This window comes from Hypanus sabinus, chromosome 27 (genome assembly GCF_030144855.1).
Source record: "Hypanus sabinus isolate sHypSab1 chromosome 27, sHypSab1.hap1, whole genome shotgun sequence".
Lineage (NCBI taxonomy): Eukaryota > Metazoa > Chordata > Chondrichthyes > Myliobatiformes > Dasyatidae > Hypanus > Hypanus sabinus.
The window spans coordinates 26,109,374-26,123,633 of NC_082732.1; the positions used below are offsets into that span (position 1 = coordinate 26,109,374).

The window sequence follows — 14,260 nt, forward strand, 5'->3', positions numbered from 1 at the left end:
AAGCCTTCTTACTTTAGCAACACCCAATGCATTCCTCTTAAAATATACTGTTGCACTTAACAAGTCTTGTTGGAAGACATACAAATTGTATACAGTATCTGTGATTACAGACATATTTATATAATTCTCAGTGAGGTCAATTGTCTTTATTAATATTTAATTCAATGCTTGAATGAAATATTCTATTTTGACTTTGGATTTTCTACTGCACTTCACGAATTGTGCTCATTAACCAACCCCCCCCCCCCCAAAACATTTACAGAATAACCATTAGCAGAGCTTTCTTAGCCAACTTTTAAATTAATTGATGTGTGCAAGTTTCTTTTTACAAATTAGTTAAATTTAGATCAATTAATTGTTGTATAGACCAATATACAAGACATAAATAGTGACAGCAAGGTTATTTGGACAAACTCTTCTAGTTGCGACAACTCAAACTTTGCAATGCAGGCACACAGAATTTGTCTGCAGATTATCCCATTTCTACATGAAATATTTCAATGACAACACAAATAAAAATGTTTATCTACCCTACCATTATTTTTCAAAAGCAAATAATAAACAGAATAATGTAGTTTATTTCAATCCAATTTTTAATCCATGAATCTAGATTGATTTGACGTTTCTATGTCTTTCAATTCAAAAGAAACTCAAGCACACTTGAAGACAAAGATATTCCCTTACTGCCACTCTGTAGGAAATGCCTATGTTAAGAAATACCTGGTGCATTCATTAGTTCTCAACTTCAGTATTGCTTCACACCCGCTAATGTAATTCAGCCAAAATTTTAATCAGACTGCCAATGAAAACAAGAACTCGTAACTTAATCCCTGTCATCATCGAGTATGTCAAATGAAATTGCAGCCAATTACACACTTTTAAGATGCATTTAATGTTGAAACATGGCAGCCAATCTGCCTTCAGGAAGGCTCAACACACAGAGACAAGATGTGTAATCAAACAATTTTCATTTACTGCTATTGGTTGATAAACGCTGGCTGGACTATCAGAACTCTGCTGATATTGAAGTAGCAGATGATTTGTAGCTGAGCAAACAGCACCTCACTTTCATTCTGTTTATATCTCCTTATGTCCTCAAACTTGGAAGTGAAAAACTGATCTCCTGGACTTTAACAATGCAAGTTTTTTTTAATATAGTTACCTACCATGTGATGTGCAAAATGACTAGCCCCAAGATTCTTCTATTTTGTCTCCCATGATCATGAACCTTAGTCTTCTCATTACTCCCACTGCACAAGTCTGGCACAAACATACCTATAACTGTAATTCATACTGCTTCAGATGTGAAATAGGGCAAAGCTACAGCCTCTAATTCACTCAGCAAAGAGATAAATAAAGTAAATGAGGACAATCAAACATTCCATCAAGGAAAATTCATTCTGAATTTATCTTTAGGTAAGATCTGGGAAATTTTTCCTTCAGGGATTTCTTAAGGAACTTTGTGGAATATGAAATGAACATATGAATATTGAATGCTCTTTCCTAAAAACTGTAGGATCTTTCATTGCTATATCTAATTTAAGAACATAAATGTGCATATATAATACTGCTGCTGGCCACAAATATGAATACTATTCAGTAAATACTGTATGAATACAGCAATTATTTGCTATACAAGCTGCAAATCTGAATCCCCACAAAAGGCTGTGGATGCAAGTACCATATTTTATATACAGCATACATTTTACTAACGGCCTTGTTTCCTGAGTTTTTATGATTGGCATATGGCATATGCTTTAAGACAAAATGTGTAGCAAATTAATGGTTTATGATACTGATTCTAATGAAGATATAATACAAGGCAAGCAGGAAGATTACTCTACAATCTATAACATTTAGCCACTGATTTATGATGCATAAATAAATTACTTAAATGGTAGACCCATATTGTTCAGGAAATACCCAATCAGATTGCTGTGCCAGTGCTAATATTTCAAATAAGCTGCTGCTAGGATGTTTATCAATTACCCACTTCTCTTCATTCTAGATCTTAAATCCTCCTTAACACCACTCAAAATCTTTTGGCAATGTTTTAAAAATATAACTAATGATAAGTTTGAGGTCAGAGTTGCCCAAGGAAATAGTTCTTGTTTTACTAAAATCCCCTTCAATATCTTCATTAGATTACTTTTTAACTTCTTTTCCAAGCATAAGAGCTCTAAGTTTGCCGAATTCCCCTCACAATGATAAACTTCTAATATAACATTTCCAAGTCCCTTGCATCTTTGTTCAGCCACAGTTCCCAGAACTGTCTGCAGAATTCCAGTTAGCAATCTTAACTGGTGACTTATACAACGATCTTACTTTTACATGTTAGTACAGTATTTATAAACCCAAGCACCCCATGCTTTTTTATAACCACAATATCAACTCTGTGCCACCTTTAACAAAATGTATGTGGATATCAAAATGCCTATTTATCTACAAGTTAAAATCATGTTATTTTGAAGTCCTTTCCTTCCTTTCATTACTCCCCAAATGAATACTTTTTCTACACTAAATTCTATATATGTTTCTTCCTCCACTCCATCCCAAAGTTTATATCATCTTCATGAATACATATTTTCAACTAATCTGTAAGCTTTAAAGTGCAGCTCTATGCTCTTGATTCTATATCAGTTTAAAAAAAAGACTGCATGCAAACTTGGAACTCAACAAGCTACCACTCAGAGAAACACCAATCTTCCACAACTTGCATTCTATGGTGTCTTATCCATATGACCATTTTTACACTAGCAACTACACTGAATGCCTTATCTTACATATACAGTATATTCTATACTGCATTGATCAATATTTCCCATCACCTCGAAAAATTCAATCACAATTGCCTGACTTTATTTCCCTTGAACAAATAATGCATTAATTTGTAAAGGTAAGGTTATTCTGTTGTTGATAATGATGTCCTATAAATTTCCCACCATCAGTGTTAGCTGGTTAGCACATACTTTCCTAGTCCATATTCCCTTTCTTGAAATGTGACATTAGCAGTCCTCTTGCAGTCTTTCTGCATTCAAGAGGAACAGAAAATGTGATAAGTGCCTCTGTTGTTTTTCTTTTCCAGTCTGACAAAGTGATATATTAATTAAATTCCAGATTTACCACAAGATATTCCAGGAATCACAAAATTTTCTGATCTTTATCTTACTTACTGCTTATGTAATAACTGGCCATTTTTGTTATTGATATTCAAATGAACACACTGTGTAGGATCCAATATTTGGAGCGGGCAATTTCACTATGGAGCAGCTTCTTATTTGTGCTGAGAAACCTGGACCACTGCCAGGATTAAAGATCAAAGAAATTTTTTCATATGTTTTGACTAAGGTTATACCTATCTGTTGAGTCTTTGCATGACAGAATGTCTTGGCTAATCTTCATGGGTGTGGTATATTTACAAGTAATAAGGGCTCTTCACGCAAATTTCCTGCAATTAAAATTTATTGAAAGTGGGAGATAGAATACAAAATCCAGAATTTTAACTGCAGAAAGAAACATCAACTTCCTGATGCTTCATTGGAATTTTGTAAGGCAATTAAAAAAAATTATCTTTAATGATATCTACACTTTATTTATTTTATTTTTTGTGGTATCAGAACAAGACAGATAAAAATCAAATTTCAAACATTTGCTGCTATTATACACGCTTGGCTAAATGCACAGTCATATGAAAACAAAAATGCCACCATGGATATAGCTATCTGGATAGTAAATCTCTGAACTAAAATTTCCTAAGTACAGGGAAAGAGAGAGACATTTAATTTCTGCCCCATGGTAATGATGCTGGTCGGCCTGAAATAACAACCAAACGGCCAAATTTGATCCTGTGGTGCACTACAACACATTATTAACCTTTCAAGAAACTACTTTTAATCCCAGATTCCTTCCCTCTAATCTGGTTTTTACTTTAGCTTGATATCAAACTAAAAGTACACATCCTATGGAAGTTTCTTGTGGTGGAAAATCTTCAGTCTACATGCATTTCATTCACAAGGTGACCTAGATGGTGCCCCTTACAATGAGGTTTTCATTAATATTAAACTTAAGTGTTGAATGCGAGTATGTCCATCTCTTGTTCATTTTCACTGTTGCTGTTGAGTAGGCACAGATAATGTTAACAGAGCGAGAATTTTTTTTTGAAGTTCAACCCCTTTGCTTTTCTTGGTAAGGAACAAAATCAAATTAGGTTGATTGATTAAAAAACTACATTTGTGAAGCTGTTCTGGACAGGGTCATATTTTCAACTTGCATTTAAAATAAATAAAGCCACAAGTTGAACAAATAGAAAGAAAACAAGTTGGTTGTTTCTAGAAAATGTCTAAAATAAAATGACAACAGGATTTTAATTATGGTCCAGTTTTTCCATAAATAATTCTGAGAAACACTCTAGCAGAAAATATTTGAAATGTAATATTTATGCCATGCAACAAATTTTTAAAATACTCTGCATGTAAAATGGACCGAGGAGCTAAGGAATAGATGGCTCTGGGGGGAAAATATCAAAAGCATTTCTTGGTAAAGATTCAGCTACTCACTTGGTGTAACTGACAGAAAAAAGACAGAAAATGCAGATTAGTTACTACCACACAAAGTTAGTTTCTAGGTAAACCATTCTGTCTGTTTTGTTACAATCTCAATTTAATCTGTACTAAAATTTTGGACTTTCAGTGAGAGGCATCAACACAAGAGAGGTACAAGTATCAATGCCACACTGAAAGCAGGTCCCAATAAAGACCACATATACATCAGCAGTTCTGTCCGGCAAACAAGGGAACACAAGATGGATTTCAATAATACATCTACTCTACTCAATGCATAAGAACTGCAAAGTGACAGCCCTAAATACAAGTCACATTTTGAAATCAAATATACTCTTCTGTTCAGTTAAATCTTTCACTTTCCTTTGGAGTTAAGATAAAAGTCCCCATAAGGTTATCCAAGGTGTCTATTCTGACATTCTAACAGAAATAGCTCAATAGCCTTTGTACAATTGTTAGTATTTGATGAGTGCTGCATTTACCTTCAGATCTATAATCAATAACTTAAAATATTCTTTTTGAAGATTTACAATGCAAGAAATTTATAAATATTAATACTTGTTTCTCAACAATGCAGATAAATTGATCATTTTGTACAGTTTCTTCCTACTTCCATGTATACAATTTGTGAGATTAGCTGTAGATTGACTGATATATTCTAATACCCCTCCAAATTAGCTGCATCCACCACCACCCCCCCATTTATCCTTCAAGAACCTTTCTGAGATATCCTTCCAGATGGTTGACTACATTAAAATATTCTCTTTAAGGATTTTAAAGCCACCTTGACTCTGCTTAAATCTCCCAAGCTCAAGACATAAAACTCCATTGTGCAGAAACAGAACAGATACTAGCTGTTCACTACAGCACAATTTCTCTTGGGTTACTTCAAAACCTTCCTGAAGATAACTTCACAACAATGGTATTTTTCCATGCTTTCTGTATACAAAACCATCTAATCAGCTCAAGCAAGCAGAGAAAATATGACCAAAAAGGGTGCCCTACATTTAACAACACCATACAAGAAAAAGATTTATTTGCACAAAGTAAAGGTTGAGTTTTTTTTTAAGAACCATTAATATATGTTCTCTCCTGGCCCAGCTCTCCCTTGCCATACATTTGCTGCTGATTTTTGTAAATTAAATACATCAAAGTCAACTAAGAAGTAAGAAATTCAATAAAGGATACATTACTCATGTTGGATTTCAGTCCCACCCAGTTACCCAATGTAAAAGGAAGAAACTTTTCTTATAGTCATCATCTTTAATGGATTTAGTCAGACACATCTTGAGATAAGATACGTTACAACATGTACAAAGAATTAGTAATGTAACAGAAAAAACCCCTCAAATTATATTGAGGCTTTCTATAAAAGGATGTGCTGGCATTTGAGAGAGTCCAGAGTCTTACAATAGAAGATGTCCCTCTAGAACAGAAACTAGGAAGAATTCCTTTACCCAGAGGGCAGTGAATCTATGAAAATTCAGTGCCACAGACACTGTGGAGGCTAAGCCATTGGATATATTTAAAATGAAGGTTGCCAGGTTCTTGATTAGTAAGGCTGTCAAAGGTTAAGGGGAGAAGGCAGGGTTGAGAGGAATAATAAATCAGCCATGATGGAATGGCAGAGCAAGCTAGATGGGCCAAATTACCTAATTCTGCTCCTGTTTCTCGTGGTGATCAAGAAAAAGCTACTTAGCTCCTCAGCTAAACCATCTACTATTCTATATATCTGCTTTCAATTCTTACTCTTTAACAACATTGCAATTTCTAATTTGAGTTTATCATACTAGGTCTACTTATTTTCAGGGAAAAAATTCCAGGTCACTAAGCTTTTAAATGCATTATAAAATGATCACATTGTGAATGCTATTCAACAGTATTAAGTTTTTTTTCCAGATTCCGAGTACGTAAATGAAAATGTACTAACAGGTGAAGCAACATGAATCCTTAAAATGCTGTGCAAATTTAAAGGGGTTGCAGACATGAGGCTCCCTAAATTATGATCCATTCTTTCCTGATATACAATTTTTCATTCCACATTCTCTAGCCTGATGTCATTGTATGACTTTATCCTATTGCAATTTTCACTAGTTACTCAGGTCATTCATTTGATCAAACCTGTAATGCTTTACATGCATTATATTTAGTCACATTTAGTCATTTATCTATTATCCCCAACTTGTATTGTTTACATTAACTGGGGTATAACAACTTAATTATCTAGTAAGTTATGAGATAATCATGAGTAGCATTTTAAAAACCTTTGCCTAACAGCAGAATAAAGTTGGGTAGATGACTTTCATTACTATCCAATTATCATCCAGAATCGATGCAACCTAATTTAACCATAACCAAGATGGTGTGCTATTATTTTCATTCTAAAGACAATCCTCTCTTACTAATGGTTACCTAACACATTTCTGCCACTAGCCAGATTCATAGATGTAAACTGTATGTATTTAGCTAAAGTGTAAGATGCATTAAATCTAAAAGCAAGGTTAGTGTTACACCTCAGAATACATAAAAACTTGTAAATAAATATATTAAACACACACAATATGCCCAGTGCAAGACCAAGCAAAGAATGCTAGTTAAATAAGTTAGTATTTAAATATTGTTATGCATGTCTTAAATGTAGTATTATGCAATTTGCTTGTTCTTTTAAGTAAATAACTGTTAGTGAAAAAAAACAAAGCTAGGTGTTCTAAAGAGGAAACTAAAATAAATTAAAGAGCTTTTTTTCTGTTCACTCCCCAAGCTTAGCACAAATTTGCCTGGGTTTAATAAAATACACTCTCGCTTCGGGCAATTGGGAGTCAAAGAGTTCATCAGCAAGTTCAGTTGAAACATGGAAATGAAAAATACCTACTGATAATACAGAGACTCCCCAATCTAACACTATATTAGTATTCAGGACAGAAAAACAGCAATGCATTACTCTGGTTCTGAAAAGCCCTACTACAACAGCACTCCTTTGTAAACAAGCTCTCAGTTCAAAAGAATTTTCAGCTCAAATAACCAAAGGTTGATGAGAACTTTAAGCATGGTCCAGCACAAGTGACATTTGTAATTTGTTCAGCAAAGAATAAATAAGAGAAGTGAAGAGAAAAGCTTCAGAGAAAGAATTACAGGCCGGCCATAATGTACATCATTTGCTGCCTCAATCAAAATCCTAGATAAAAGCGGAGGAGCAGTTTAAAGTACAATTTGCCTTGAGGTCTAAAGTGAACCGTTTAAAAAGAGTGAACTTTTTAATCCTGGCAAATGCAAAGTGTTCTGAGAGCAGATCACCACCTTAAAAGATGAGCAATGGTGACTAAAGAACTACAGAAGCAGGGCTTGCTAATACAAAGTAACAATGCCACTTTGTACCCTCAGCATCAAAATCTGCTCTTCTGTTTAAGGTGACCAATGCAAAACTGTCAGCTGAAAAGAAGAGCGATACCTAAAAAGCTAGAACCCAGAGAAGTATGTTGAGGAACCAAGAAGGGAGTATATCATGCGCTATCTGATATTATTTATCATCAGCAAGAAGGACAGCATGGTAGGATAGTGGTTCAATTCCCATCTGTAAGGAACTTGTACATTCTCCTCATGATCCCGTGGATTTCCTCTGGATGCTCTGGTTTCCAACCACATTCCAAAGATGTATGGGTGGTAAGTTGTGGGCATGCTATGTTGGCACTTGCAGCATGGTGACACTTGTTGGCTGCCCCCAGCACACCCTCAGTGTTTTGGCTGTTGCATTAATGATGCATTTCACCCTGTGTTTTGATGTACAAGTGATAAATCAAGCTAACCATTAATTATAGATAGAGGACTATTCAATGATCCACAGTAAACTATCTATTAGGAAGGAATGTTCATAGCATGACAGAATTTCAAGTTCAGTTTGAGGGTGAGAAACGTGAGTTTGAATCTAGCATCCTAAATTAGACCATAAGACATTGGAACAGAATTAGGCCATTTGGCCCATCAAGTCTGTTCCAGCAGTTGATCGTGGCTGATTTATATTCAGACGCATAAATAGCAAATAAAATCAGTTTGTTCCACACTCCCACCACCCTATATGAAGAGGTTCCCCTTAATGTTCCCCTTAAACATTTCACTTTTGATTTTGACCCTTAACCCATTACTTCTAATTGTAGTCTTACCCAGCCTGCTTTCATGTACTCTATCTATACCCCTTATAATTTTGTATACTGTACCTCTATAAAATCTCCCCTCATTCTCCTACATTCTAGAGAATGAAGTCCTAACTTATTTAACTTTTCCCTATAACTCAGGTACTCAATAACCCAGTAACATCCTTGTAAAATTTCTTTGCACTCTTTCAATCTTATTGACATCTTTCCTGTAGGTAGGTGACCAAAACAATAGTCCAAATTAGGCCTCACCGTCTTATATGACTTCAATATTACATCCCAACTCCTGTCTACAATACCTTGCTTTATGAAGGTCACTGTGCCAAAAGATTTCTTTATGACCCTATCTATCTATGATACCACTTTCAAGGAATATATATTCCCAGATCCCTCTGTTCTACAACACACCTCAGTGCCCTGCTGCTCACTGTGAAGACCCTGGTTGGTTCTCAGAGTGCAACACCTCACACTTCTCTGCTTTAAATTACATCTGCCATTTTTCTAGCAGGTCCAGATCCCGTTGCAAGCTTAAATCTTCCTCACTGTCTAGTACACCACAAATCTTGATGTCATCTGCAAAATTGCTGATCTAGATTACCTTATTATCATCCGGATTGTGATATAGATGACAAACAACAAAGGACCCAGCACTGATTCTTGCGGCACACCACTAGTCACAGGCCTCCACTCAGAGAGGTAACCCATCTACAACTACACTCTGGCTTCTTCTGAGAAGTCAATCTCTAATCCAATTTACTACCTCATCTTGAATGCCAAGCGACTGAACCTTCTTGATCAACCTCCCATGTGGGACCTTGTCAAAGGTCTTGCTAAAGTACTTGTAGACAATATCCACTGCCTCGCCTTCATCAACTTTCCTGGTAACATTCTCAAAAAACTCTATACGGTTGGTTAGACATGACTCACCACATACAAAGCCATGCTGACTATCCCTAAACAGTCCCCGTCTATCCAAATACTTATATATCCAGTCCTTTAGAAGGCCTTCCAATAGTCTTCCTACGACTGATGTCAAGCTCACTAGCCTGTAATTTCCTGGCTTATTCTTAGAACTTTTCTGAAACGGAACATTAGCTGTCTTGCAATCCTAATCCTCCAGCACCTCAGCCGCTGCAAAGGATGTTTTAAATATCTCTGCTAGGGCCCCTGCAAATTCTGCCCTTCCTTTCTACAGGGACCGAGGGAACATACTTGGAATGCTAGCAGGCAAGATGCTTCCAGTTGGTTGGAGGGCAAGTGTTAAGTCCACCAGAGGCAAGGTTGTGCAGGAAAACCAGCCCCTCGAGCCTGCTCTGCCATTCAGAATGATCATATTTGATCTAATCTTGACCTTGACACTTCCCTGCTCTCTTCCTAAACTCCTTGAGGTGACCTGTATTATAAATGTCAGACAGACTCTGCCTACACAACTCCAAGCACACAGAGCAGAAGACTCTCCATACCCATTTTAATTGGGTGACTCTTATTCTGAACATATGCCTTCTAAATCTTGGCGGTTCTACCAAGAGAAACATCTCAGTATCCATGTAGTCAATTCTTTTCAACACCTTGCTTGTTGCAATCTGATCACCCCTTCTCCTTCTATAGAATGAGAACATTGACTACAGTCAATCTTTCTTCATTGGTCAGCCTCCTTAGTTTAGGAATCAACCTCATGTACTTTCTCTGTCAAAACAAATGCACCTTTCTTGAAATATGCATGTTTCCCTGTTGCCCACCACTTAGCTTGCAGGATTATCTACAGAAAAAAAACAAGTGTCACCCCTTTAACCCTCACTTCCCCAGCCCCATCAGTTTTGACGTGTCTGTCACATATTACAAACCAACATAGCTCAAATTTCACATCGGCGTGCGCTTTCTAACGTTGGTCATCTTGCTGTTTTGGACATTAAACAGCATCAGTGATGGAAGACAACTTGCAATGTTACTGGATTTCATTATGAAGACATCATTAAGCATATTAAAAGTTCAAGAAAATTAAAAAAAATTCACCCAAACCTTACAATATTTTATGTAAAATGTGATAAACTTCTCTCGCATTCAGAAAATTCCCCTTTATACATTTTGATCGCACTGTAAATCTACAAAAGATCTAATGACTCCTCATAATCCCCGAATATTAAAAATACAGTAACTATTTTTTTAACAAGTTCACCTACAGCTCAAGAAAAAGACAATTTCTCTAGACTGGTCATGACTGATTCACGCAGAATGGATTAACCAATCTTTATGGGAGGTATTCACAGGAAAACGAGCAACTCCAAATTCTGATTATCCCTGAGCTCCTGCACAGTTTTCTGCTAAATACAAAACATTTCCATTTGAACTCTAATTAAACATTACAAACTACTACAAGCTAGTAACTTGACTAGTTAAAAGACACATTGGCTTTGAAAGGTATGGTTGCTAGAAAAATACATTCTGAATCTTGTGTTCAGGCTAATTTGACGTTTTCAAGATATTAAGAGCGGCTGGGTTGGTGACTTCAAAGGGATGTCTAGACATCAAAAGCCTTTTGCAAGTGAAGTCAGAAACCATTGTGAAAAAATGGAAAGCTTTTCAGGTTGTGGATATTTGTATTAAATTCATATCTGACATTAGCGTATTAAGGGATAAGGGGGAAGAGGTTGATATATGGAACCTCTTTCCCTGTGTACCCCTTATACGCTATATGGCATGATCTCATTCCCTTTTCCTTTCCCGTTCAAATAACACTTGATCATTCCATCAATCCTATTTTCTGCAGTTTCCTATGCGTCTTTTTAAAATCAAAACCTTTCACTGGCTTCTAAGCTATACGGCGTTGATCTTGCTGGTTTGCCAAGAGAAATTATAGTGTTCCAGCCCAGTATAAGGAGAGCACAGGAGGTAGATTATTCACCAGTCTCCTGGCTGCTCCCTGTTACCCGACATTGCACCAAGCTCCGCATTGAAAGCGGTCACTCACTTTTTCTTGTACTCGTCCCGCTCCCTCTTCACTTTCGCCAGCACGTTGTACAGGGCCCGCAATTCGGGGGTGATGGTGTCGATCTGAACACCCACTCCGTCCGGGTGGGTCCAGGATACCCCAGGTCCCTGCACCGTCTCTAGGCCGCCTCCCACCTTCCTGATGTGCGTGAAGCTCCAAATGGTCCCAGGGAGACGGCTCGGGTAATGGTGATGAGGCAGAGAGAGCGCACCGGCTGTAAAACCCGAACCTGAGCTGGGGGTGCAGCTGGTACTGGTGTAGCCGGAGCCTGTGCCGGGGGTGTAGCCGGAGCCTGGGCCGGGGGTGTAGCTGGAGCCTGGGCCGGGGGTGTAGCTGGAGCCTGTGCCGGGGGTGTAGCCGGTGCTCGGGCCGGGGGTGTAGCCGGAGCCTGTGCCGGGGGTGTAGCCGGAGCCTGTGCCGGGGGTGTAGCCGGTGCTCGGGCCGGGGGTGTAGCCGGAGCCTGGGCCGGGGGTGTAGCAGGAGCCTGGGCCGGGGGTGTAGCAGGAGCTCGGGCCGGGGGTGTAGCCGGTGCTCGGGCCGGGGGTGTAGCCGGAGCTCTGGCCGGGGGTGTAGCCGGAGCTCGGGCCGGGGATGTAGCCGGAGCTCGGGCTGTGGGTGTAGCCGTAGGCATTGGCCGAGTAACTGTAACATGAGCCCAACGTGAAGCCGGTACCATAGTCCAGCGGAGTCTGTGTAGCCACAGTCCGGGTGCGGCCGAGCCGGGTCCTCCGCGGCTCCTGGGCGGCCTGCAGTTGCTTCTCCAGCAGCTTGTTGCGCCGCTCCAGCTCATGGACCTTGGCCAGGAAGCAGCGGAAGCGTAGGTTGAGCGTCTTGAGGTGGTTAATGTTGGAGCCCAAGTCATTCCGCAGAGCCAGGGTGACGGGGCTCGGCTCCACCAGGCCGCAACTCAGCAGCGGAGGCATCGCCGGCGGGTTCATGTTCACGCCAATGCTCGGGAGTCAGTGAAGCGACAACGGCAGCCGGCCCATGAGCCCGGGTAGGCCGTCGTTGCGCGGAGAGGGCCCCGGCTGACAGACGATCGTAGCTCTGAAACTCAGCTACGCGCTCCTCCGTTCGTCGGGAGCAAACTAACGGTGCGTCCGGCTTCGTGGAAACTGTACTCCGCACTGTCTGTGAGAGGCGGGGCATCTTCCTGCCGCTCCTCCTCCCGCAGCGAGCCGACTGGCATCCCGGCTGTCAGCAACGCCGAGACTCCGAACCCAGGTTTACGTTTTAGATGTCATAAGCACCAGAAAATCTACAGATGCTGGAAATCCAAAGCAACACACACACACACAAAACAAAATGCTGGAGGAACTCAGCATGTCAGGCAGCATCTGTGGGAAAAGAGTGAACAGTCGACGTTTCGGGTTGAAGCCCTTCTTCAGGAGTCTATGTTGTGTGCGTTGTCTAAGTTGTATTTGTCTTTACTTTTTTCCTGTTAGTGCTCTCTGTGCGAAGGGGAGAGTGGATGGGGGAGAGAGAAGAGGGTGAAGATGGGACGGGAGAGAAGGGAGAGTGAATGAGCAATGGGGAGAGGAAAGGGAGTAAGTGGATGGGGAAGGGAGAGTAGGTGAATAAGGAAGGGAGAGGGGGCTGAATGGATGGGGAAAGGAGAATGGGGTGGTAGGTGGAAGAGGATAGAGAGAAGAGGGTGGATGATCGGAGGAAGAAGGGCCAGAAAGAGAGAAGGTCTGCATGGATGGGGGCAAGAGAAGAGCTGGGTGGATCAAGGCAGGTGGAGAGAGAAAATATGGGGGTAAATTGTGTGAGAAAGGCTGAGAAGGAGCCTTGAAGGTGAGAAAAAGGTTGCAAATGATGGGGGAGAGACAAAGAAGGGCTGAGGGCATTGGCCAGAGGGGGTAACTTTGGTGAGAAGCTCAGAGTGGAGGAAGGATGGGTGGGGTGTAAAAGGGGAAGGATGAGGAGAAGAGAGAACTCAAATGAATGGAAAAGCCTTCTTCTCCACTCATACACCAACATTTAACTCCTTTCTCAACCATCTGCCTCTCACACATTCCTATTCACTATCATCTTCCACCCTCTTTCCTTTCCCAAACCACTGGGCTATCCACTTTGCCTCATCCTCCACCCTTTTTCATCCCATCCTTGACCTGTCTTTACTCTCACAAATCTTGCAGTCATCTCTGTCCACCCTCACTGTGTCCTTACCATTTATTCATTGTGATTTTCTCCCCCTTTCCCAACTTTACTCTGATCCTCTATACTTCTCCTAGTTTATTGACCTTGTACTCACCTCTACCTTTATTGAGAAGGGATATAGGCTACAGGGTGGAAATGTGGTTTTAATAATAATAATAATAATAATAATAATATTGATCCCAAGTGGGAAATTCTTTTGTTACATCAGCAACATTTAAAAGCACACTTTGCTGTGTGCAGACTTAACGAATAATAAAATACAGAATAATAATATACATAATAATTTACAAATTTGCAATAATGTGCAATAATAATGTACAAAATAATAAAGCAGAGACTTTTGTACTATGACATGTGTTCCCCTGTTGCACAGAGATGAACTGGTGCATATGCTTATTGCA

General features: G+C 39.5%; 1 protein-coding gene across 2 annotated transcripts in view; it reads right to left on the reverse strand.

Annotated features, from left to right (window-relative positions):
• Positions 1-13,117, reverse strand: part of iffo2b (intermediate filament family orphan 2b) — a 35,850-nt gene extending 22,733 nt beyond the window's left edge. Inside the window, exon 1 of one of the 2 annotated variants that reach the window (XM_059952031.1) lies at positions 11,676-13,117. In XM_059952031.1, coding sequence (XP_059808014.1) covers positions 11,676-12,634 — 959 coding nt within the window. In that variant the 5' untranslated portion in view covers positions 12,635-13,117. The remainder of the gene's footprint in view (positions 1-11,675) is intronic. The other variant, XM_059952032.1, reaches the window with a different exon arrangement.
• Between the last annotated feature and the right edge of the window lie 1,143 nt (positions 13,118-14,260).